Raw genomic sequence first — 23,903 nt, forward strand, 5'->3', positions numbered from 1 at the left:
GGGTGTGCGTTGGTGTCTGTGCTTTGTTGCTGCATGAGGAAAGGGTGGCCATGCGTTCTGTACGTGACATGTGTGTCCGGGTCCGAGCCCCGCTACGTGTCAGCGTGTGTCTGCGCTGGAACGCTGGCCAGCACGTGTCGAGGTGGCCGCGTCGGTGTGCGCCCCCGCGTGTGTGTGCGTGCGTGTGTGTGCATGTGTGCATGTGTGCGTGTGTGCGTGTGTGCGCGCCGGCCGCCCGCCGCTCCCCCGCCCCGCCCGCCCCTCCCCGCGCCCCTCCTCCCGCCCGCGCCGCCCGCCCGCTCCCTCTCCCCGAGTGCGCCGCTTCCAAACTTTGTCTAAACTTTCACTTTCACAGCGCGGCGGTGGCGGCGGCGGCGGCGGCGGCGGCGGGCGAGGGTGACCGGCCGAGCGGCGGCGGCATGGAGTAGACGCGCGGCGACAGCGGCGGCGGCGGCTGCGGCGGCGGCGGACGCGAGAGGCAGCGGCGAGCGCGGCGGCGGCGGCGGCGGCGGCGGCCCCGGAGCCCGCGGGGCCGAGCCTGCAAGCGGCGAGCGCGGAGCGGCGCCGGCCGAGCGCGGGGCCGAGGGCCGGGCGGGCGCAGCGCGGCGGAGGCCGGAGCAGCCGAGCCGGAGCCGGAGCCCGAGCGCGACCGCCGCCTGCCGGGCCTCCCCTCGCCGCGGCCGGCCGCCGCGCTCCCGCCCGGGCGCCCAGCTATGTACTCCCCGTACTGCCTCACCCAGGTACCGGCCTCCGCCCCCGCGCGACCGGGGGAGGGAGCGGGCGCGGGAGGCCGGCGGGCGGCGCGGGCGGGCGGGCGGAGGGGGCGCGCGGCGGCCAGCGGGAGTGAGCCCGCGGGCGCTGAGGGGTGCAAGTCGTGCCGCCGGGAGTCCGGGCACGCGTGTGGGAGTCACTGCGCGCGTGCGACCCTGGCCACCCGGAGGACTCCTGTTGGGGACTTCGTTGGTGACCCGCTGCGTGCGTGGCGCTGTCCCTGGGGCACAGGGCGGGAGTGTGTGAGAGAGTGCGCGCGCGTTCTACTGGGGTGCGGTGGGCAGCGGGACTCCAGCCGACCTGTGGGGTGACTGTGGCGCGCACCGGGGCAGCGTGGCCGCTGGCAGTGTTTGCAAGGGTGACAGAGTGGCCGGAGGGTGGTCCCGAGGACACAGAGAGGACCTTGGGTCTGCCGATCTCCCTGGGGCGGGCGCAGCGGTTCCCAACGGTGGCAGTGTCTGGGGTGTTTGGCGGCTGCCTCTGCGTGCCGCTGGGGTGCCCCGGGCGGGCCGAACTGCCCGGGCGTCTCCCCAAAGTCTTTGTTCAGGCCTCACATGGGAGCGGGGCTAAGAAAATGGCGGGGCTCCCAAATTTCGGAGGGGCAGAGGAGGGGAGGGAGGAACGGGCGTACTGCCAGCTGGGGCCGCGCCTCTCCACCGACCCTGGACGTCGCAGCCGCGCCCCCCCCCCAAAAAAAACTTTCCTTGGTGCAAACTTTTCGGTATCAGCGACCTGGGCTGCTGCGGAGTGGACCTGGCGGCACCCTGGGAATCCGTCCCGCCACTCCGAGGCAGGAGGGGCGGGAGGCAGCGGTGGACACAGACCGCTGTGTTGAGACCACACCGTCGGGTCAGCCTCGGGTACAACAGCGCCGACCTTGGCGCGCTGGGAGAGCGAGTCCCGTCTCCAGCGAAGTTCTCTGCGCGGCTGAGGCAGAGACAGAGGCCTGAATCATGCTTATCCTGCTGTCCCACTCTCCCTGGGCCGTAGCATAAGGCTCTGAGCAGGCACAAAATACTATAGTGGCCCCAAAAGCACTGCCTGCAGGACCAGGCCACTGGCAGGTAACACAGATTCGGCAAAGGGGACACCTGGGGTTGCCTAGACCTGCTTACTGGCCAGGCCTGTCTGTGGCAATTCTCTAGGCCTGGGGCTCCAACTGTCCCCTCTGTCCAGCTTGAGCCCTGCCAGCGTGCCCACAGTTTATAGTGGATGTCCAGATGGATGTGGCCAGTGACTGTGCCTGGGGTGTGCCAGGAGGTTTTGAAGGGGCAGGAGGGCACATTCAGGTGGGTGTGAATCAAGGCCTGCTTGTGCTCTTGTATGCACAGGTGCAAGTTTGTGTGTGTGTGTGTGTGTGAGAGAGAGAGTTAATCTAGAGCCTGCGTGCGGCCCTGTGGGCTGGCTGAGATCAGGCCTGCGTGGCATAGACATGTATGACCCAGACAGCGGGTTTTCCTATACAAGGCGGGTCTGAGTCTAAGTGAGTGTGGGCAGGGGTGCACATGTGTGCTTATGTCTCACTATGTGTGTGCAGGTGCGAGCAGGCACTCTGACTGCCTTGGTCATGGGGGAGACCCCTACATATGTGCCTCCAACTCTACCGCTGGCCGTTGTATGTTGGATCACCCACATGAGGCCTTTGCCTAGCCAACTGGGTCTGCACTGTGGCTGCTTTTCGGTTGACACTTCGCTGGCCTGTGTGACTGGAGTTTGAGGCCTGGTGGGACCAAGACCCCATGCTCAAGCAGCACCTTGTCCACCAGGCTGCCAGCCCTGCTCCCAATTCAAGCATGCCCGACATCTGGGCCTGCTCCCCACCCCCCACCCCACGGCCTGGCTGAGACACCCACCCTTTGGATTTCACAGCACCTCAGGAGAGAAAATGCCAGCTGATTCACTGGTGACAAGACTAGGAAGGGACTGGGTGGCCCCAGACTCAGGGTGATGGCCGCGCTTGGCTCTGTGATACTCCAGAAGGGAGTATGGGCTTAGTTCTGTGTGAGCTGCAGCCCGAGTGTGCCAGGCTGGCTGGGAGGGGAGTGGGCATGGTATCACCAGGCTGCCAGCCCTGCGTGGTGGGCAGGGAAACCCCTCGGCTCTGGGCAGGCTGTCCGCTGGTCAGCAGGGTCTGGCTGCCCCTCCCCGGCAGCCACAACTCTGTTTTTACAAATCTTTCTGCTTCCATAGTTTGCCCTGCCGGTCTCTGCTTTCCTGACGGTCTCTGTCGTTGGCTGTCTTTTTCCCTGTCTCTGCTCCTTTTCTGTCTCTCTTTCTCCATCTCTGTCCTCCTGAATTTGACTGTCCTTGTCTCTGGTCTGGACCCATCTCTGCCTCCCCCTGCCCCCTGAGTCTCGGACTCTTCTGTCTCTCCCCAGCCTCTCTCTGGCCTCTCTCTCTCTCTCTCCCCCTTTCCTTTTTTTCAAACCAGAATTGGCTTCGATTTTAAAGTCAATAAATGATTGAGCAGGAACGAGCTTGGAGCAGCGGGGCCCTGGCGGGGAAAGGCACTGTGGGTGAGGGGGAAGGGCGGCGGGGGTGGGGGGCGGAAATCTCCTTCTAGAAAAAGCATCAAAATCCAGGGCGGCCAGGCAGGGCAGTTGCTGGAGATGCTGAAGCCCACTTCAGACACAGGCCCAAGTCCCAGGCAGAGACAGGGGGTGGAGGTAGACACAGGGGACCCCATAAAAAACAGAGAGACATGCGCTGAGATGTGGACACACACATGCTACTCTACCACCAAGGTGGGGATATAAGCATTTTGGTCACATTGGCATGCAGATGCATGACCGTTGACAGGCATACAGATCAGGAAAATGTGGACGTGTGTTCAGCATGTACGCGGAAACACATGTGAACCCCTCAAGATGGGACCCATGTATCGATGTCGGCTCAGAGACGTGGAATACCTCCCAGACCCATGGCCATGGAGACACATATGGATTCAGAAAACTGTAGACCTGTGCTCACAAGCGCCCTCAACACACTCATAATGTGCCCGTGCTTGTGCGTGCACACACACACACCCCCCTTAAGGCGGGACACGAACATGGGCATCATTTCACGGAGACAGTGATACCTCCCAGACCGGTGGAGCCCTCAGTACACACTCGGTGGAGTGTGTTCACCCCACACACTCACAGATCCTAGGTTGGAGTGATGCCGGGTGTACACCTTTTACACAGAGAGAAGAGGCTGTTGGTTCACCCGGGTGTGCGCACACATACCTTCTCAAACACAGAGATACATACTGATGCGTGCGCCCCCCTCCTGGCCACGAGGTTGCACATACAACATGCAGACACTTGCGAACACAAAGACATCCATGGGCGTGCGCAGATACACTCACCCTCAGACACACACCTACACCGATAGTCCCTGCCTCCAGAGCCGCAGAATGTCCCTGCACCTTTGTTTCTGCGCAGTATCTCACACACTCCTATGCGGGGGGGCCATGCCCCCTGGCCCCCTTGCTCTGATCCTCTGGGTCACTATGGCCATGTCTCTGTCCTTGCAAAGCCTTGGCTCTCTGTCCCTGTACTAACCTGGTGCTTTTCCCCACCCCCACCCCTACTAGGTCCTGGGGATTGCACCAGGGGCAATCTACCACTGACCTTCCTCCCCAGCCCTTTTCACTTTTTTCGTTGCCCAGGCTGGCCTTGAGCTTGTGCTCCTCCTGCCCCAGCCTACGGAGTTGGGGAATACAGACAGGTGCTATCCTACCTGGCTCTGGGACTTGCTTTTCATAGCGTATTCTCTCTTTGGCTCTAGCCGGGCACACACGTCCCACCCCAGCAGTGGACATAAAGGAGGCCTGGGGAAGGTCACTGCTGGGGCTGGACAGGGGCTGTATGAGATGTTCTAGTGTGGGGCCAGGCCAAGTTCAGAGCCGAGACTCTGCTGGGTCAATGCAGCAGGGGGAATACGGTGCTCTGGGAACTGGAGCCAGGGGTCCTGCCCAGCCATGAGAGTCTTGTGTAAGCTCAAGAGCTTCCAGACAGAGGCTGTGGGTAGAGGGGTCAAAGGCTAGGCTTTGCCATAGTTCAGCACCCAGTTTCAGCTTTGGCTCTGCATCTCTTAATCCTGTGATTCGAAGTGCAGGGTTTTTCGGGTCTATAAAATGGGCATAACAGTGTGTATCTCTCTCTCTCTTGGGCTGTGAGGAGGCTCAGCATGATACTTGGCATGTAGCAGATGTTCCAGAAATGCACCTGTTCTCGATTGGGTGGTCATCCTCCTGGACCCATCTATCTGAAAGAAGGATGCTTCTGAGCAGTGGACGATAGGGTCAGGCACCTCCCCACCATGGAAATCTAGTGGACTTCCTGGAGGAAGGAGCAAGAGAAGAATTTGGGGGGCTAGCTCTTGGTCCAGCTCTTTCCTCTTGCATGGAGTCCTATAGGCCAAGCACAGGGAGGCAGGGCTTCAAGGTAGGAAGGGATGATGACGAGGGTGAGGAGGGGGGACAGCCTGCACTGTCTTATGGGGACCTGACACCCTCCTTCGTGGGCTCTGAGCACCAGTAAAGAGAAATGTGTACAAATGCACGTCCCAGAGGGAGTGAGACAAAGAGCTCAGAGACTTGGTGCATCTCGATGGCAGCCTCAGGGATGTCCCCACAGCTCCAGAGCTGTTTCTACATCTGCGCTTGGGTGTTGTCACTCGGACCCAACTGTGGGGCAGGATTTGGCTACATCAGGTGGGCATTGCAAGTGGGTGGCAAGCTGACGCCATAGCTGCTGGCACAATCTCCCTGTGGTCACTGTCTGACTGCTGGCCTATGCATGTAACCCTCTGGGAACCTGGCCTTGCGGTCTGCTTGGGTCTTGTCCCCAGATCTCAAAGTGGGAATTTGGGGTCTTGTAGCTTTCGTCCTCTAGCTGGACCAAGGGAGGCAGGGGAGGCTGATACCTGTCATTTTCTCTGACATGGTGCTGCGGACAGGGCTCCTGTCTCCCCGGAGCCCTGGATGTGGGGACCTGGGAGGTAAGAGTGGCTCTCAGAGGTGCTGGGGTTCTTCTAGGTCTGTAGGAATTGATCGATGCCCCCTCAGGGCCACCATTTTCCTGTGGATGTCTGTATGGCCAAGCGTCTATGGGGTCCTTTTCACATATCTGAGTATCTGTCCCTGGGTGCTATCTGCACGTGACTCCGAGGACCATCACACTTTCCCTCTCTTGTGTATTTGGTGACATTGCAGTGGTCGGGGGTGGGGCGTGATATCAGGCATGTCCTTGTGCTTGACATGGTCTTTGTGTCATGGTGCTGCCTGGGCAGTCCATGGGGATTGGTATTGGTGTAGCTGTCACCGTCTCCATCTTTGATTATCTGCTTCCCATGGAAATGACCATGTCACCGCACAGCGTATCCTATGTACAGCAGTGAGACCCAGTGTGTTATCCTGGCAGACCAGAGCTTACGCCTCCACGTGTGCGCGAGCCTGTACCCGTCAACCCAAATCCACATACATGCCCATGCGGTCTCCGGGTGTCGCCCTGGCTGTGTTGTTGTGCATCATGGGCTTGTCCCTGTGACCCTCATTGTGTTCCTGGCCACATGGTCCCTTCTCCCTGGCATTCCTGTCCTCTCGACATGGTGCACGATGCCCACTATGGCGGCTGGGTGAGTGGCTGCCAGCAAGCTGGCCGCTTGGTCCCTTCCCATGAGGCTGCACGCGGTGGTGGCCTGCTGTGGGCCCCGCCTGCAGCCCTGGCCCGGCGTGGACAGAAGCCTGTTGTGCGGCGAGGTGCGGGTGTGTGTTTGGGCCGCCCACAGGCCTCCCTCTGTCTGCCCAGTGCACATTGATCTTGGCTTCTGCCTGTGGCCGCCCTGGCCTGGCCAGCTGGGTGTCCGGCTGTCTCTGAGGGCCTGAGCCCGCTGTCCCTGCTGTTCCCGCCACCCCCACAGCCAGGCCTGCCCCAGGTCCCTGCCCCGGAGCCACTCGCAGGCCCTCTGAGGCTCCGAGGGCGCGGATTTGGAAACTGAGGCCCCCCTTCCTTCCCCCTTCCTCTCCCTCTCCTCCCTCTCTCCTCCCTCCCCCTCCGGCTCCCTCTCTCCCTCTCTCTCCTCCTGCCAAACGCGTCTTGGCTCTGTCTGAATATCTCTCCTCCTCGATTTTTGGCTCCAGCTCTGGGCGCGCTCACTAAAGGAAGAAGGGCTAGCTCCCCGCCCCCACCCTTCCTCACCGCCTCCCCCTTCCCGAGGAGCCCCTCTGAGGGCGGGAGTGGCCTCATATAGTGGCCTGAGCCCCCCAAGTGGGCTTGGCCAGGGGGGGCACAGGCCTGGTGGGGGAGGGGCAGGGTAGATTGGGCCTGGCAGCCCCAGGCGGGCAGTGGGCAGGGTAACTGTGCTGCCCGGCTGGGCGGGCAGGCGGGGAGGGGTCGGGGCATGGAGCTGGGGTGTCTGGCTTCTGGTGGGGCTGGCAGGCCTCTGTGAGGCGCAGCTGTGCCCAGAACTCCGAGTTGCGTTTGCCACCACTACCAATGTGGCTGCGCCAGCCAGCGAGGGGAGGCGAGTCGCGGGCACTGCGGCGCTCCGCAGCCAATCAGAAGCCGGGGTTGCACTGGGGAGCTCTCCCCCTACTGGGCCCCACCCTGAGGGGAGCTGGGGGTGGTGGCCAGCAGCAGGCAAGGGGCAGCGCCTACCACCACCATCGAGGACCCTGCCCCCGCCGCTAAAACTCAGTGCCAGCCTTCCAGGCACAGAGCAGGCAAGACCAGGGGTCTGTCCGTCCCCACCTGAATTTGTGTGAGCTAAGCTGGAGGAAGGGACTGCTCATAGGTGCACCGGTGCCCCCTGCCCCCCACAGCCAGGCCTTAGGGATTGGAGTTGGGGGCCAAATCATCCAGGTGGTTCCGAGCAAATATGGGCTTCGTTAGTCGGATCATCTGGTGTGTTGGGGGTTATTCTGAGTCCATTTCACACAAAGTCACACATCCTCACTGGCACATGTGGGCACAAAGAATCCTGCTGCCATACACTGGCATTCTGTGCCTCCCTCCCCTAGGCACACAGAGACATAGGCGTTCACACATAGAGGCTGCCCTGGACACAGACACCTGCAGACACCTAGCCACACCAAACACTGACACAGCATGGCACGCCCGGGGGCTCCCCTCACGGATGCAAATGCATGGAACACCCAGTGACATGGCCACAGGTTATACAGCACAGTATAGACACGGACTACCACTACCACCTTCGGTCACCCAGGAGCACACACCAAGACCGTGAGGAACACGGCACCCGTGCCCAGTGGCACATCAGACTCCAGAAAAACCCAGCCAGCACCAGGCACACAGGAACACACACAGCACACGGGCCGTGCAGCATTTGGGGCACGTGGACACACACACCTCCCAGACCCACCCAGGGTGATTTGTCCACTGGGAAATGTCTGGAGAGATTTTTGGTTGTCACACTTGGAGAGAGGACTGCCATTGGCATCTGGGGGTAATGGAGGCCGGGAGTGCTGCTCAGCACCCCACAGTGCACAGGACGCCCCAAGGCAACGAATGATCCAGCTCAAGAGTCAGTAGTGCCAAGGTTGGAAAGCCTGCCCCGAACACACACAGGGTGATGTGGCTATGGCTGGCCCTCAACACTCGTGGCGTGCACACACACGTGCCACACTCAAATGCGAGGCTGGCTGATGTGGCGTCACGCGGTGCTGCTCACCCTCCCAGACGCAGGTATTGTCTTATATGCAGCTATCCGCACACAAACCCGGGCACAAACTGTGCGGCGGGCGTGTGCTCCGTGCCACGTTACCCCAGCACGCAGCGGCAGGACTCACACCCCCACATGAGTTTGAGCCTGGTCACAACTGGCCCTGGTTGGAAACAGCATCTGAGAGATGAGACCTGCCCTCCTGCCCCTCGCCCCGCCAGCCTTTCTGACTGATTTTAAGAAGCATCCATGGACCTGGCCTCTCAGCGTAGAATTTGGAGCCCTGAATCTCTGCCCTGGTTTGTAAAAGCCTGGCATGGGAGCAAGCCTGGGACTCCATAGGCCCACCCCTGTGCAGGATGTCACTGGCTTTCTGGGCCCAGCAGCCGAGGGCCCCACCTCACTGCCCTTCGGCCATAGAGAGAAGGAAGGGGGACAAAGCTACGTTCTCAGGCTTGTGTGTCACGGGGCTGTCTCTCCAAACCTTTGACTTTTTATGTATTTATTTTTGTGGTGGTGAGGATGGAACTCAGGACTTTGTGTGTGTTAGGCAAGCGCTCTACCACCAAGCCACACCCCTAGCCCAATCCTTTGGCCTTTGATTTCCCCATTTATGACCCTGGGGAGAGAGGGAAGAAAGATGGGTGGCAGAATAGTAGTGGGAGAAAGCCTTTTGCAGGATCATAGCAAAATGAACGGTTGTCCCCCAAATCACAGCGATAGCTAGCATGTACCATCGCTCACCATGCTAAGTGCTTCTTAGCTCACCTCCTGGAATCCTGGGCAAGGCGGGTACTGTTGATTAGGAGAGTGGAGCTTCAGATTCAGCTTCTTGGGTTTGGATCCTGGCTCTGCCTCTCTCTAGCTGCGTGACATTGGGCAAATCACTCAACCTCTCTGGGCCTCATTTTGTCGTTTAGAAAACAGGGCTTGTAGTAAGGATCTGAGGAGCTGGTTTGCAGAAAACGCTTCAAAACTGTGCTTGATGTGAAGCAAATGCTTTATTTGATAGATGACAAGCCAAGAATCAGAGAAGGGAAGTCCACTGTTACAGTCAAGGTGGGATGTGGTGGGGCCTTCGTCAGTCCTTTACCACTATCCGAAGTCTTGCCGATGGAAGAGAATTGCAGCAGGTTCTCTGGCCTTTACCTGCACACTCTCGTACCGCCATTTGGAGCATGCCGCAGCTGTCAGTCCTCGTCTTCTCCTTACTACTCTGACCTTCAGATCTTCTTCCAACTAGGGCTCAGAAAACGGGTGTATGATGGTCTCACCCCCTCTGAACCTACACTGGCCAGTCTTGCCCTCACCCCAACAGGACTGGACAACCTCTCCCACACCTTGCTGGGCACCCAGCCGGAGCCCGCGTGCTGGGGGTGCAGCCGGGGGCCTGTGCATTCCTTTGACAAATATTTACCAAGCACATCCTGGGTGCCAGGCCCTGTTCTAGGCCCTAGGGGCTCGGCAGGGAGCAAACCTGGCAAAGGTGCCAGCCTTGGTGGGAGGGCAGACAGAGAATCTGATAAACAAGGGAGTGCCCTGTCCTTGAGACGGTGCTAGGTGCAGGGGGGAAAGCACTCAGGACAGGCCCGAAGGAGGATGAGTTTAGCAGAGGGGGTCAAGGATCAGCATTGTCCTGCCTGTCAAGTGTGGCCTGCAGGCCCCTTTCCGTCTCAGACAGGCAGTTTGGAGGTCAGGGTGTGTGGTTGGGCATGGTTGTCTCCAGCTGCCCAGAATGTAGGGCCTGTTGTGGCTTCATGATATCAAGGATGGATATCCTTGTGGGTACGCCCTATGCTGCCCACCCAGGACCTGGGGACAAGATGGCTGGGATCTCTCCTGTACAGAATCCAGGCCTCGATGGGCACTGGGTATTCTCAACCCTGCCACTCTGAGCCAGGGGGTGGAGCAGGGGCAGCTGGTGGCCCAGAGTGGCACTTCCACCTGGGTCCCTTGATTTAGCTCCCCCAGGGCGGGCCCAGTTTATTTTTACCCGAGCCTGTCACCCTGGCAGTACCAGGCTGCGCCATCTTTGCAGGGTCTTGGGTACTTGCCCATAGTTTGGGGGCACACCTGGCTTTGCCTGCTGGGCCCCCAACTCTCACTGGGCTCCAGACTCTATCTCCCCTCAGAGCTCTGGGTTGAGGGCCCTAAACTGGGCGCTGATGGGGTCCATGCTGCAGGCTGACAACCACCATGCCCAGCCTGGTGGCATTTGGTTTGGCCCCCTGCCTGTCCGCCACCCCCACCCTGCGCCTGGGCAGAGATGAGCGGCTGCCGCTGCCAGTCTCCATTTCGAAGCTTGGGGTGGGGGTGGGGGAGTGCTGTGCGCCTGTGGGCCCCCTGCCTGTCCTGTGCCACCTAGGGCTCATCCTCCCTGGGAGGGCCCCTGGCTGCCTCGCCCGCTTGCTGCCCCTTTGCAGCCTGGAGCTCGGGAGGATGCCCGCCTGGCTTCCATCTTCCCGCTCCTTCCCTCCCTCTCTCCCTCTCCTGTAATGGCTCACCATTTCTGGCATCTCTTCCCCTTCCCCCTCCCATAGGCGCCAACCTCACTTCCAAACCCGCCATTGCTGGCTCTCGGGCCTTCTTTGCAGCTAAGGGCTGGGACCTGGAGATGAGGGTTTGGGGGGACCAGGCGTGAGGGCATTGGGGCCTTCTGGATGCTGTGCATGTGTCTGGAGGGCATGTGCCCTCAGCCAGCTGGCTCCACCCATGTCTCCTTTTAGCCTCAAGGTTGGCAGAGCCAGATGCGATGAAAAATGGGGATCCTTCTGTGTCTCACAGCCCCCCGGGGCCCCATGTTGCTCTCTGGGCTGCCAGGAGACCAGTGTGGGCATCTTCACCCAAGCCCAGGGCCTGGATTAGCAAAAGACAAGTTTCATGCATGGAGTGTCCCTGTGTTCCTCTCCCAAGATCCCCCCAGATCCCCGAGATTCTTGCTCCCCTTCTCCAGAGCTAGGGTGTGGGGGGAAACCAAGCCCTACATTGGGCCCTTGTGCCCCCAGAGGGGCAAGGGACTTCAGAGAAACCGGTTTACTGGCCCCCCCCAAGCCCGCTGCCCGCGCCTCTCTCGGCACTAAACAAAGTTTGCTAAGTAACTTCAAATGTTATTTGAGGACGGCCTGGCCTCAACCCAAGGCGGCCCTGTGGAAACTTGTTTTTCGCTGCCGAGGCTGCAAGTATCAAAGACACACTTTCGGTGGGGGGGGGTTTGCTTCGATGCCTCTTCCCCCTCCATGGCAGGGGCTGGCCCTGAATGGACACTCAGACACATGGAGCCGACACACACAGGCCAGTGCCGACAGAGGGACCTTCACATCACCCTCGGGCCTGTGCATCAGAGACGGCAGGGGAACGGCTGTGGAACACCGCGCTCATCATGTGCACACAACATACCCACACTGCCACACCAAGGAGGCCTGGGCCGTGTGTGTGTGTGTCTCAGGTGTGCCCCCAGCCCAGGTCCCTGGATTCTCCCAGCTGGTGAAGTTTTGCCACATTGAGGAAAGCGTGGCTCTGACACTTGGACTGGTATTTTCATGACTCGGGGGCCCAAGGAATAGGTGGACAGGTGCCTCCTAGCCTCAGTTTCCCCAACCATAAAGGGAAATTGTGGGTAGGAATGGCACAGGAGGCAAATCCCGGCTGAGCAGGAGAGCACCTGGTCTGGGATCTTGGTCTGGCTGCTTTTCAGCTGTGCCTGGGTCTTCTCATCCCACTGGCTGGCCGAGTCCCTAAAGGTGGGCTTGGAGCATGGTATCCACTGATGCTCCTGCCCATCCTGATGGCCTGAGCCTGGTGTGTGCCCCCCATCCTTGCAGGGCACCCCACCAGCTCAGGGCTCTCAAGGTGCTGGGGAATAGCCCATGGCAACCGTGCTCGCTCCCTCTCTTCCCTCCGCAGGCCCTTCTCTCTGGTTTCTTTCTCCCTTTCTCTTCCAGCATTTCCCATCTTTCTCCAAATCCCCCTTCTTCCTTCTCTAGGTCTGCACTGGCCTGGAGCTCAGGGAAAGTGTGGGAAATAGGCACAAAGTGTGTGTCCTTCATCGAAGCCAGCCAGGCCTAGGGTCCTTCGTGTCCGTGACCACCCTCCTGTGGGTACTCCAAGCCTCAGCAAGAAGCTGAGGGCTGGGCACTTGAGCTCACACAGTGGGTCAGGAGCGCCTCTGTCACAGTGCCCTTCCATCTCTCACCTCTGAGGTTTACAAACAGGTGGCCCCCATGGAATGCAATGGAAAAGCGAAGGCCCAGAGGGGACACAGGGCTGCCACTCTCTCTCAGTCCCCAAGAGCCTCCCCACCCTCCCTGTCACCCTAATCCTCAATGAGGTAGGTTTATGGGGTCCCCCAGTCCCAGCCCCACACACTGCCTCATCTCCACTCACAGTCAACGCCCGCAACACCCCGCCACCCGCAGTCTGTCGCGCGGTGACAGCCTGTCACAGGCACCGCCGCACACCGGCACAATCTGTCGTCCACGCACAGTCTCACACACAACCTGTCACACACACGCACGCACACACACACACACACAGCGGCACAGTCGCACACACAGCCAGCCTCACGCGATCACACCAAGCGTCACAGCTTGTCACAGCCATAGATTCCTCACAATAAAAATAACAGCTACCATCTCCAGAGCAATTGCGCTGGGCAGGCGGTTGGTGGGCAGGCAGGCAGGAATCCATGACCTCCTGTGACCTGACCTCCCAACACGAGGCGTCTGTGAGGAACCTGTTTTACAGACGAGGAAACAGAGGCCACAAGGTCAAGTACCAAGGTCATGAGGCTAGAAGTGGGGTGACAGGAATTAGCCATGTCCCCAGGGGTATGCAGGACTAAAACAGGTCACTCCACCTTTCCACCTCCTCTTGTCCACCACAGGCTCCACCTCCTGGCTCTTCTCTGCTCTCCTCCCTTGCCATTCCCCCCAGCGGGGAAAACTGAGGTTGTAAGCAGCCCAGGTCAAAAAACGGGATTTAAGCGTGCTTAAATTGTCCTCGGCTCGGGAGAATTGAGCTGTCCTCCACCTCACATGCTACTTGGTTCCAAATGGGGCACTGATGGGCAGTATGGGGCTGTGAGAGGGGGTTCCTACATGTGCTGTGGGCACCAGTTTGAGGTCTGATGTGTGGTTGCCCTTGGAGAAGCACCCACGTGGCCCGAAGTGATGTCAGCCTGCGGTTCTGTGGAGATTCCTGGGTAGGCTGGGGCGGGAGTCCTAAAAAGCACCAGTCTCTGGACTTCAAGCCAGTCCCCGTCCACACGGATGGAGTGGGGTTCGTGGGTGCCTGGGCCTCCCAAGCTCGCGAGCCCAGGGCATCTGCACCCTATCCACCCCGCCCCCACTCATCCGCGTTCCAGGGCGCTTCCTCCTCTACCACCTCCTCTGCAGCTCGCCTTCCCTAGCTTTTGCCTTCTTTGTTCCACCCCGCCTGCTCCCCGGGGCTTCCCCCATTTGAGTTGCCTCAGCCAAAACCAACACGGTTCCAACGACATCCCGCCGAGGCCCGCCGGGCTGCCGGCCCTGCCCCTTGGCCTGCTGGGGGGCCAGATCCCGGCTCCGCGGAGGCCCGACGGGCGGCCGCCGCGCACGTGGCCACTCGTCTAGGGCGCTTGGAAGCACCCGCTCACAGTTCTGCGCCGCGGTCCAGAAGAGGGACCCTGGCGCACGCAGACCCCTTTCCGAAACCCCAACAGGATATTTGGGGGTCGCACACGCACGTAAGAACTCTCCTGCACTTCACTCCAACCCGTGTCTGGAGCACGCCTTGGGATCCCATCCGGATCCCAGGCTTATCTGCACACACAGGCCTGACACTCCAACGAGGCTTCCGGGCGCACACATGCCCATCAACACGCCGAGCCTGGTACCTGATGGGGTCGGGGAACACAATCCATCTTCACTCCCCTGCTGGAGCCGGGATGGGCTTTGCGAGCCGAAATAATGCCCTGCGCCTTCAAGAGGGTGAGGTGAGGGGTATGTTCCTGGCTCCGGTGGGTCGGTGAGCCTGCAAGAGCCGCTAGTGCCCACACATATGGTTCCAGGACCACGAGAGCACACACCTCCCTGGCCTGCACAAGCGTGTATTTCACAAACCATACACCTGCCCTGTCAGGCCGCCCAGGGCACCTGGCTCCAAAGCCGCATTCAGGTTGTTGGGCAAGGGAGTTGGTGGGATTAATTCCCACCTTGTCCTTTTCTCTGTGAACTCTCATCTCCCCAAATGTCCCTGGGGCCACAGGTGAGACACCCCAGAACTGATTCCGCACAACACCCCTGCATGCACTATATTTATATTTGAAATTTGTACCTCCATATATATATATATAATATCACACACACACACACACACACACACACACACACACACACACACTGCTCCCCTCGTCCTTCCCGCTCCACTTTTTATACTTGGATTTTAACACCCCCAGTAGGTCTCATACCAAACCTTCAAAACCCATTTTGCTAGGCAGGGAGGTGGGGCGAGGCAGGAGGAGTCCCCCCCCCTACCGCAGACGCCCCACGTTTGTAAAGACCGAGACCCCTTCTCCTGAAGGGCGGGACTGCACCGCCAAATCCCGCAGCCCTTCCCGAAACACAATCGCGGGGGTGGGTGCTGGCGGCGAGACGTTGCTTTTTGGTGTGTTTGCTGTTGCTGCTTAAATTAATCCTGAGTGACAGCTCGCAGTTCTCCACAAAGAGGCCATTTAACGCCCCCCCCCACACAACCCCGGGCGAAATTTCCACTTGCCCCCCTGGGTCCAGCTTGGCCGCTCGGGAATTTGCTTCCAGCGCTCCTGGCCTTCCCCTAAGGTGCGCCGCAGGCGTGGAGGCGGGTTCCTTGAGCGTGCGCCATGGACTTCGGGAGTGAGTGTGGGTGGGTTTTGGAGGGGTGGGAGACGTCTTAAAATAGAAGCGCTTGGCGAGCGAAGGTGGGGAAGGGTGTCCCAGGACTTCCCAGAGTGCCCCAATGCCCAACCATAGAGCTCCAATGTCCTAACCCTGCTGAAGAAAGTCAGATGGTCTTCTGTGTCTCAGAGTGCCTCGAGGGGAGGAGAGGGGCTGCTCTGTACGCAGACCTGAAGCCCCCACCCCACTCCGGAAGGGCACTACTCCACGTGCCTGTGCATACCCGGGCAAAGACATGCCTCTGGGGAAGTGTGCTAGCCCCAGCTTGTGCCCCTTGACAGGTGCCCGCCGCCCACAGGCTTCTTTCATTATAGCCTCCCGGGTGTTCTCTTAGCGCGTGGCATTTCCTGGACCCATTGCTACAACTGGCTCAAGACTGGGGAGTGCACGCGGAGCTGAGGGTGGCGGGGATGCCTCCCTTGGGCCCAGGCCGGAAGAAGGCCTTCAGCTTTCCACTCCACAGAACGTGATCACACACTGCGGCTGTCACTTGCACCGCGCACCGCGCACCGCGGGATGGAGGGAACAACACAACCCTCGATGGTGTAGAAGTCCTGGAGCCTGGGGCACTAGGGAACCTCCTGGCTACGAGCGGATGGTGCGCGTGCGCGGCAGCAAAAAAGGCGGGAAGCAGTGCTTCGAGGCCCCGGATGTGGGAAGCGCCTGTGGCGCGCCCCAGGGCGCTCAGGCCGAGTCTCAACGAGAGTTGAGTGGGCAGTGCCCGACCGTAGACCTCGCGGGCAGGTGAGGGGAAAGAGAACGAAGAGTGCGAAGGGGTAGCGGTAATAAGCGAGGCCTTCAACCGTTTGTCCTCGTCAGAGGCCCCAGAATGAGCCCTCCGGCTGCCATAGGCCTTTGGGGGTTCCATTTTTGTCCTCCAGGCCTCTCGCGCGCGGGGCGGCTCCCTACTGCCTGGGGGGCGGCTGAATCCCTCTCAGCAATCCCCCCCAAGTGACTCCCCTTAGAAGACACCTGCGCCCGCAGCGTGGAGGGCTGGCCTGGTTTGGGCTCTGGGGCGCCTGCGGTTTCCAACTCCGAAGGCCGCGGCCGGAAGGGACTCGGATGTGGGCGCACGAGGTGGGGTCCAGGGCGGCCCAGGCGCACTCTCCCTCCTGCGGCCGTCCTGACACCCCGTGGAGGTTTGGGATCGGACGCGGTGGCGGCGATTCCAGCTGCGATTCCCTCCAAGTGTCTGGGCTCAGCCGTCCGGAGTCCGACGGCAGCGGGCGGCGCAGTGGGCGCAGACCGTCTGCCCTCGACCGCGCCGCGTCCTGTGCGCTCGCGGACCCGGGCCTGCTCCCAGCCTTCCCAGCCATCCCTAAGCCGCCTCTTTTTAGGGAGTCATGGCGGGGAAATTTGCTAGGGGAGAGTATTGTTGGTTTGCAGTGTTGGCTGAGTTTGGGGGCGTTTGGCGTCCAGCGAGAACCGGGAAGAAATGTGACTAAGTGGCAGAAAATGCGCTTCCCTCGTCCTGCCTTCAGGACGCCGGAGATGCGAAGCCTAAAAGAACATTTAAAAAAAAATTTCCCCTAAATCCCCTCGGACCAACACCGCCTTGCCTTTCGGAGGTAGCTAATTGAATTTGGGGCGCCGAGGCCGCCCTACCCAGGGCCAGCAGCGCTGCGGTGGGACTCCCGGGGCAGGCCAGAGGGAGAGGAGGAAAAATGGGCGGGGGGTGCGGCGGCCAGAAAACTTGTGCGTCCAGCGGACCCGACTTAACCTGTTGGAGGAGGAAGCCGGTGGCCCGAAGGCCCGAAGGCCCGGGAGCCGCCCCGGGGCATTCAGAGAAAGTGCCCTGGGGCCTCCGGTCCCTTCGGAAGTCAGTTGTAACCGTCTTCTCAAAACCCGAATTACTTCAGTGCGCTTTGGTGGTGTTAGGTCCATTTGCTTTTCCACGTGCACGTGACTCAGCCGGCCCCAGCTGCACCCGGGGAGGTGAAGGGGGCCCTGCACCCTGGACCCAGAGCGACCCATCCAGGTTGCAGACTCCTCCGCTCCACTCCCAGCTCCCAGACAACACTTAGCTCCTTCCCTCTTCCCCCGCTTATATTTCGAGCCTTGGGGCTGGGGATGTGGCTCAAGCGGTAGCGCGCTCGCCTAGCATGCGTGCGGCCCGGGTTCGATCCTCAGCAGCACCACATATGTTAAAATTCTCTCTCTCTCTCTGTCCCCCTCTCTCACTCTCCCTTTAAAAAAAAAAAAAAAAAAAAAAAAAAAAAAAAAAGACTCGAGCCTTTCTTTCCTTTTCTTTAAAAACATTTTTTTTTAATTTAAAGGAGTTTTTATTACTTAAAAAAAAAAAAGCATGCGAGACAGAGGCTGACTGATAGAAACAGGCTGTTTCAAAAGGGGGGCGTAATGTACGTTCGGGTGGCACTCGGGAGATGGCCATCCTCGCCTGCCCGGACCAAGACTGCTGTGGCTGATTCCCGAGTAGAACCGGGCGTCAGGCACTCGGGATCTCTGAGCCTGAAAAGGCGCTATAGAAATGCAAAGAATTATTATGATTTTAATAAAATTGTGTCTCATTTAGGAGCGCGCTTCTGCGCTGCCTCTATCGTCGGAGCCCGGGTTTGCCACTGCAAGGTCTGTAATCAGAGAAAAATACCAGCTTTGTTGAGGGTTAGAATATATCATTGGCTAATGTGTGTGGTTTTTTTTTTTAAATAATGCTAAGCGTTGGAATAATTAAAGAGTGAGAAATAACTCGTCTCTCCTCTCTCCTTTCCATTCGGCATTGTCTTATTTAAAAGCGGAAAGAGCGCTTCTCCCGGGAGCTGGTTAGTTTTAATGCCGGCTTTTTCCCTCACCCGCCTTTCCCTTCGCTCCGGTCTGATTCGCAAATCCCCAAACTGGCACAAGCCGGGAAACTTGCGGCCGGTTGTTCTTCTCCCCGAGTTGGAGACAACCCTCCAACCCTCCCCCGCTTCTGGGCCCTGACCCACTGCCTGGCTTCTACTAGAGCGATTTAAAAAAGAAAGAAAGGAAGAAAGGAGCCGGGCTCTGGTACCTCGATGCCAGCCGAGGGCGCGTTTCCCAGGCGGCCGGCTGGTGGGAGAGTCAAACCCAGAGTGTGGGGAAGCCGCTTCAAGCTCACCCACATCCCCATCCCCCCCCCCCAGAAAAAAAGAAAAGGGGATCAAGTATTTCTAAGGATCAACCACTCTGAGGGCTTAGATCCCTTGTCTTATTTTATTCTATATTTTGATCCTGGAGATTGAACTCAGGGGTGCTTTACCACTGAGCCATAGCCCCAGTCTATTTTATTTTGAGTCAGGATTCCCCCTCCACTACTTTGTCCATGATGGCCTCAAACACTCTATCCTTCTGCCTCAGCCTCCCTGGTTGCTGGGATTATAGGCGTGCATCACTGTGCCCAGCCCCTTGTCATATTTTAAATTAAGCCAGTAGTTCTTTTTTCCTAGACTCCATATGCATTAGGAAAAGAAGATGTGGTCCTGGAGAGCCTGCCTTGGCAGACCTGTGTGGTTGGTAGGGGACAGAGCTGACCACTGGGCTGGGCCTGGCATGGCATCACCTCTCCCACAGTGTCCACAAGGCCCAGATCTGAGAGGAAGAGCAGGGTCCAGGGGTGCTGCTTGGAGAGATATGGCAATTGGGGAAGGGGCTTTCTAACAGGGCTGCAGAGAGCTGCTCCTGGTGGGTGAGATGGATGAATGTCTTGGGTCTTCCTCCAGGTGTGGGGTATATCACTTGGAAGGAAAAGTGGGCCTCCAAAGAGCCTGGGAAAGAGGAGGCTCCCTGTGAGAAAGGAAAGGGGAAAGTAGGCAAGAAGTGGGGGCAGGGGCTCCTGCCCACAGGCGCCAGTGGCTGTGCAGTGCCTGCAAGTTGCAGAGGGAGTTATTTATTTATTTGCTTCAGGTGTTTTTAATTAAATGTGTTTCTCTCGTATTTTCCTTGTTATTTGGTGCTTAGACTTTTCAGCGATCCCTTGCATTTGTCGTTTTACATAAGCAGAAACTTTTTTCCCCTTCCTTGGAGAGATATTGTGGGAGGTATTTTGCCTTTAGTGCTTTCTCTTTCCTGCTTTTTTTAAAATTTAATTTTAAAATTATAAAGTAAATTTAGTGCTAGTGAAAGTGAGGGGGGAGCCAGCTGGGGCTTGAGCCAGGGAAAGGGTAGGCGGACCAGGGTTCAGCTCCCTTCTGAGAAGCCGCTCGCCCAGGACCATGGGGCCTAGCCTGCTGCTGCCCACTTCTTCCTCTATCCCCTTCTTTCTAAGCACCCCACTCCCCTTCATCATCTTGTAGGGGTCTTGTGGACCTGGACCAGGGCAGCCAGCTCTGTTGGTTCTCACTCTGGCCTCCAGAACCCCTGGCTCTGCAGTCACTTTCCCTCCTGACCTACATACTGAGGCCCCCATCTCAGTTCCTGCTTGCAGACAGGGTGAGAAGGGGGCCTTGATCCCCTCAGTCACTAGGCTGTTTGGCTTTCAGCTCTATGGGTCTTGATTGTCCCCCACACACGCCCTGCTAGTCTGCTAAACCCGCTGTACAGTTGGTTGCCCTGTTGATGGGATCAGAGTTGGGCAGGCACTGAGAAAGAGACAGGGAACCCTTCGGGAGTAGGGAGGGTTATCAGGCCTTCTTTCCCCCACACATATCTGTGGTTCACATGAGTGGCACATGCTGCTCTATAACACGGCTGTGCACATAGGTGTTCACAGTTGATGCTACTTGTATTTAGCAGAGCTATTTCTAAAGCATATAAATTAGGGGAACTCTATAGCTTAAAATTTTAAGGCCTGTTCAACGGTGCTGAAAATGTTTATTTCTTAATCTGGGTGGAGTTGCATGGGTGTATTCTCTTTGTGGAAATGTATCAAGAGGCACACTTACAATGGGTGCACTCTTTTTATATACTCCACACTTATGTTAGAAAGTTTATTTTAAAAAGCAGAAGCCCTGGCCTGAAAGGTAAAGAAAAGGCCTTGCATTACAAAATAATAATAAAAATTAAAATTAAAATGTCCTCCAGCCTGTTTCCCTAAATCCTCCCTGCTCCGAATAATGGGAGGGCTTGTAAAAATTAGTGGTCTGATAAAAAAGCTCGGCAGGCGTGTGGTGCTGAGGCTTCCTGACCTGTCCACATGTGTGGAATGCCTAGAAACCACTTGTAGACGTAGGTGTAAATGTAGGATTTTAAAATCTCAGGACGGAAGGATAAGAAGTGGTAAGGGGAAACTTACTTGCCAATTACATTTTGCTGTCAACATCTGGAAAGCAAAATTGCAGCTGTCTTCCTGCCCTGCTGATTGCCACCTCTTCTTTTTTTCTGCACACTTTAATTTTTTGTATGCTTGCCATCCATACTTCAGTTTTCTGCACTGTTAAAACATTTTCACGGCTCTATTCAAATTGAGTTGTTGGGTTTAGACTTTTTTTTTTTTTTAGAAAGTATGTATCTTATAGTCTGACAGCATGATTTTTGGAGCGGTTTATTTGAACAGGCCTGAGCCATCGGTAATCCCCTCCCTTTCCCTTCGCTCCTCCGTATTCCCAGAACTGCTCAGGCCAAAAGTGCCCAGAGAAGACGGGCGGCTGCCCTCGCCCAGCTCCCTCTCTTTGCCTCTGTTCCTCGGGCAGGTACTGACAGCATCGCCCTCCACGGCCCTTCTGTGGTGTTTTTGTTTTCTCTTCGCCCCCCAAAAATATTTGAACCAAAAAGCCTCTTTTTTTTTTCCTCCACCCACAGCACACTGAAAGGGCTAGTGAACCGTGATTCAACAGAGCGAGGGCGCTGCTTTTCTTCCTCAGCATTAATTAACTCAAGTTCGTTAGGACGTTGGGTCTGTCGCCCACAGTTTTCTCTTGTGTGTGCTGAATCGGGTCATAGAGGGAGACTTCCCGTGCAAACAGTTTGTGTTGGAGCTGGAGGACGCAGAGGGGGAGAGAGGGTGAGAAAGAAAGGGAGCCGGGAGGGGACGGAGAGCGGCTGAGGGGTGGGCGCGTCCATCCAGCTCCTCCAGGCGCCTGGTGCCAGCCTCCGCAGGGGCCAGACACCAGCGAAATGAGGATTCTCGAATTTCCTTGGCTCTGATCCTGATAATAAAATAATTGGGGGAGCAGTACATTTTGAGGGATTGAAAAATATCCTTTTGACTCCTTAAATTGTACATTTTGGGGAAGCTGCTTGCCCAGACAGGGTGACCCACCTTCCTCAGAACCCTTGAGCATTGAAAATCCCAGAGCTGGGCTCTGCCTGTTGCTGCAGTAACTGCAAGAAAGAGGCTCCCTCAGGGCTGAGGGTGCTGGCAGATCAGAGTGGGCTCCGCATAGGGGGCTCAGAGAAACCCTTCCTCTCTTCTGGCCTCTTGCTCCGGTGCCAGGGAAAACGTGACAGGCAAAATTGGGCAGTGTGGGGATGGACCGTGACCTCCTGCCGAGGGGCTGGGAAAGCTCCTGCCCTTCAGATTTTGTCACAGTTGTGATCTCCCGAGCCTCCTGAATAAGAGGGTTTGCTGCTGGGCCTGGCGCAGTGGTTTCAACACCTTGCCGTTTGCCCTGGCCTCCTTTCTTACCCCCCAGATATTTTCACAGTGCACCGGGCACAGACCTCATTGTCATGTGCCGGTCTTTCCTTCCCTTGCCTTTTGTCGGTTTTTCAGTTCCTCTTTAGAGAGAGTTGTGAAGCTGGCCGGTGGGGTGCCTCCCTCTTCCCAGGCCCTGAGCCACTGTGGAACAACACTTTCCAGGCCAACTAAGTTGGTGAGGCTCAACGGCACCCTTGCCCCTTGAAACCCTTGGCTGCCATCTGTCCTACAGGGTCTGCAGAGGGTTCCTCCCCACAGAGCCCATCAGCTAGAGGAGAGGGCCTGGCCTTCCTGGCTTTTTCTTGTATTTGGTGACACAAGGAAGTTGCAAGCTAAATAATGAATTAAAGACTAGGGTTTTTGTTTCCCATTGCCCATGGGGAACCAGATGAAAGTAAACAATTTCCAGTCGTACTGGAGAGAATAGATTGTCTCCCCCAGCACCCCCATTCTCACCCTAGCCTGTTCTGTGCCAAGAGGGTGAGGGGAGATGTGCCCGGAGCAGGGGAGCCGTTTGGAGCCAGAATGAGATTGCCTGTTGGCCCAGTCCCAGGCCACCGCTCGGGTGTGTAGTCAGGAGGAGAAAGGCAGGGGAAAGGGGGACAGTATATAGGAGAGAAGTGTGCAGCCTGGTTCTGAGACAGGCCTGGAACTAGTGCTAGACCCAGCATAGGGGTGTGGAGCAGATCCGTTCAGCCAGCCTGAGGATGCTCTCCAAGGAACTGTGTGGCCGCCTTTCCTGAGTGGAGGAAAACAGGCCCAAGTCAGCCAAAAACCCGCTTTGTCCAAATTATGAGTCTCCTCAAAAAGTGCCTTTTCCGGTTTCCATTACTGGTGTTTCTAGACTCTTGGGTGGTTTTGCTGTGGCTGCAGAGCCCCTTCCCATGCATTATCGGAGAAAGAGCCCCAGAGGGGAGGCCCCACCCACCTCTAGAATAAGCAGCTGGGTCCCTTCCCTTTGCTATCCTGAGCTGAGCTGCCCAGTCCTGTCTACAGTCCCCTCCCTTCTGTGTCCAAGAGTCTGGCCACTGCCTTCTTGTGACCTTCCATGAAGCAGCGATCATGGGACAAGAGGGGAATTTCAGGGATATGAAGTTGGCTGGCCTCTTTTGGTTCTTACCAAGGTTAGATTGTAAAATGCCAGAAACTGGGCAAACTCTTGGATCCCTATTTGTGGTCTTTAAATTTTTCTTCATCTTTTCTCACCGAGTCTGCAGACAATGCCATAGTAAAATAGATACTGGAATATCTGGTTATTTTTTTATGTAAGTTTGTCAGTTATTTGTGCTAACTGTATAGTTATCCAAATCAGTTGGGCCTGTGTGTTCAGGATCTGAAAGAATAAATCTGGGCCCCCAAACCAGCGTGTTGTGGACAAATGGGGTTTTAAAAATGTATATCTCCCTCCTACCAGTGGCCTGGTCTTTAGAAATACAGCGTCTTGTGCTTTTAAATGTTTTGCTGTTGGCAGGTACTGGTACCGACCAGTTGTAGAACCTGTCTCAGGCTGAGAAAATTATTTTGTTGTCTTGAAGAATTTTTAACACATGTGAGTGAGATGCTGTACATGTCTTCCTATTTTCCCTCAAATAACCCACCAGGCCTCAGTCGGTAGGACTGTATTTTGTGGTATTTTTGAAAGCCTCATATTTTTCCTTTTCACCTCTGGAATCAGTGTTTTCCTTGCTAGTTTTCTCTCCTCGCCCCGTCCCAGCACCCTGTTCTGTCTCTTCTCCCTGCTTGTTTTTCCTTCTCTGCTGTCTCTTTCCCTTCCATCTTGTCCTTTCTGTTTGTAGCTCTGGGCCCTGCTTGGTGCGCGTGCTCTCTCTCTCCAGGTTTGCCCTTTGCCTCTCTTACTGTACCTCTGTGGCTCCTTTAGTCTTTTTTGGGGGGGTGGGGGTGGGGGCACATTTCCCCTAATGATGGCTGAAGCCAGCAGGGATATTTGAGACTTGTTTCATGAAAACTGTTGATGTTTATGGCCAAATTCTATATTCTCA

The 23,903-nt window shown here is 57.3% G+C and overlaps 1 protein-coding gene across 1 annotated transcript in view; it reads left to right on the forward strand.

The window, feature by feature from the left end:
* The first annotated feature begins 582 nt into the window (after positions 1-582).
* Nfix (nuclear factor I X) overlaps positions 583-23,903 on the forward strand; it is a 98,861-nt gene continuing 75,540 nt past the window's right edge. Inside the window, exon 1 of the mRNA XM_078037017.1 lies at positions 583-740. Coding sequence (XP_077893143.1) covers positions 714-740 — 27 coding nt within the window. The 5' untranslated portion in view covers positions 583-713. The remainder of the gene's footprint in view (positions 741-23,903) is intronic.

This window comes from Ictidomys tridecemlineatus, chromosome 2, assembly GCF_052094955.1.
Source record: "Ictidomys tridecemlineatus isolate mIctTri1 chromosome 2, mIctTri1.hap1, whole genome shotgun sequence".
Lineage (NCBI taxonomy): Eukaryota > Metazoa > Chordata > Mammalia > Rodentia > Sciuridae > Ictidomys > Ictidomys tridecemlineatus.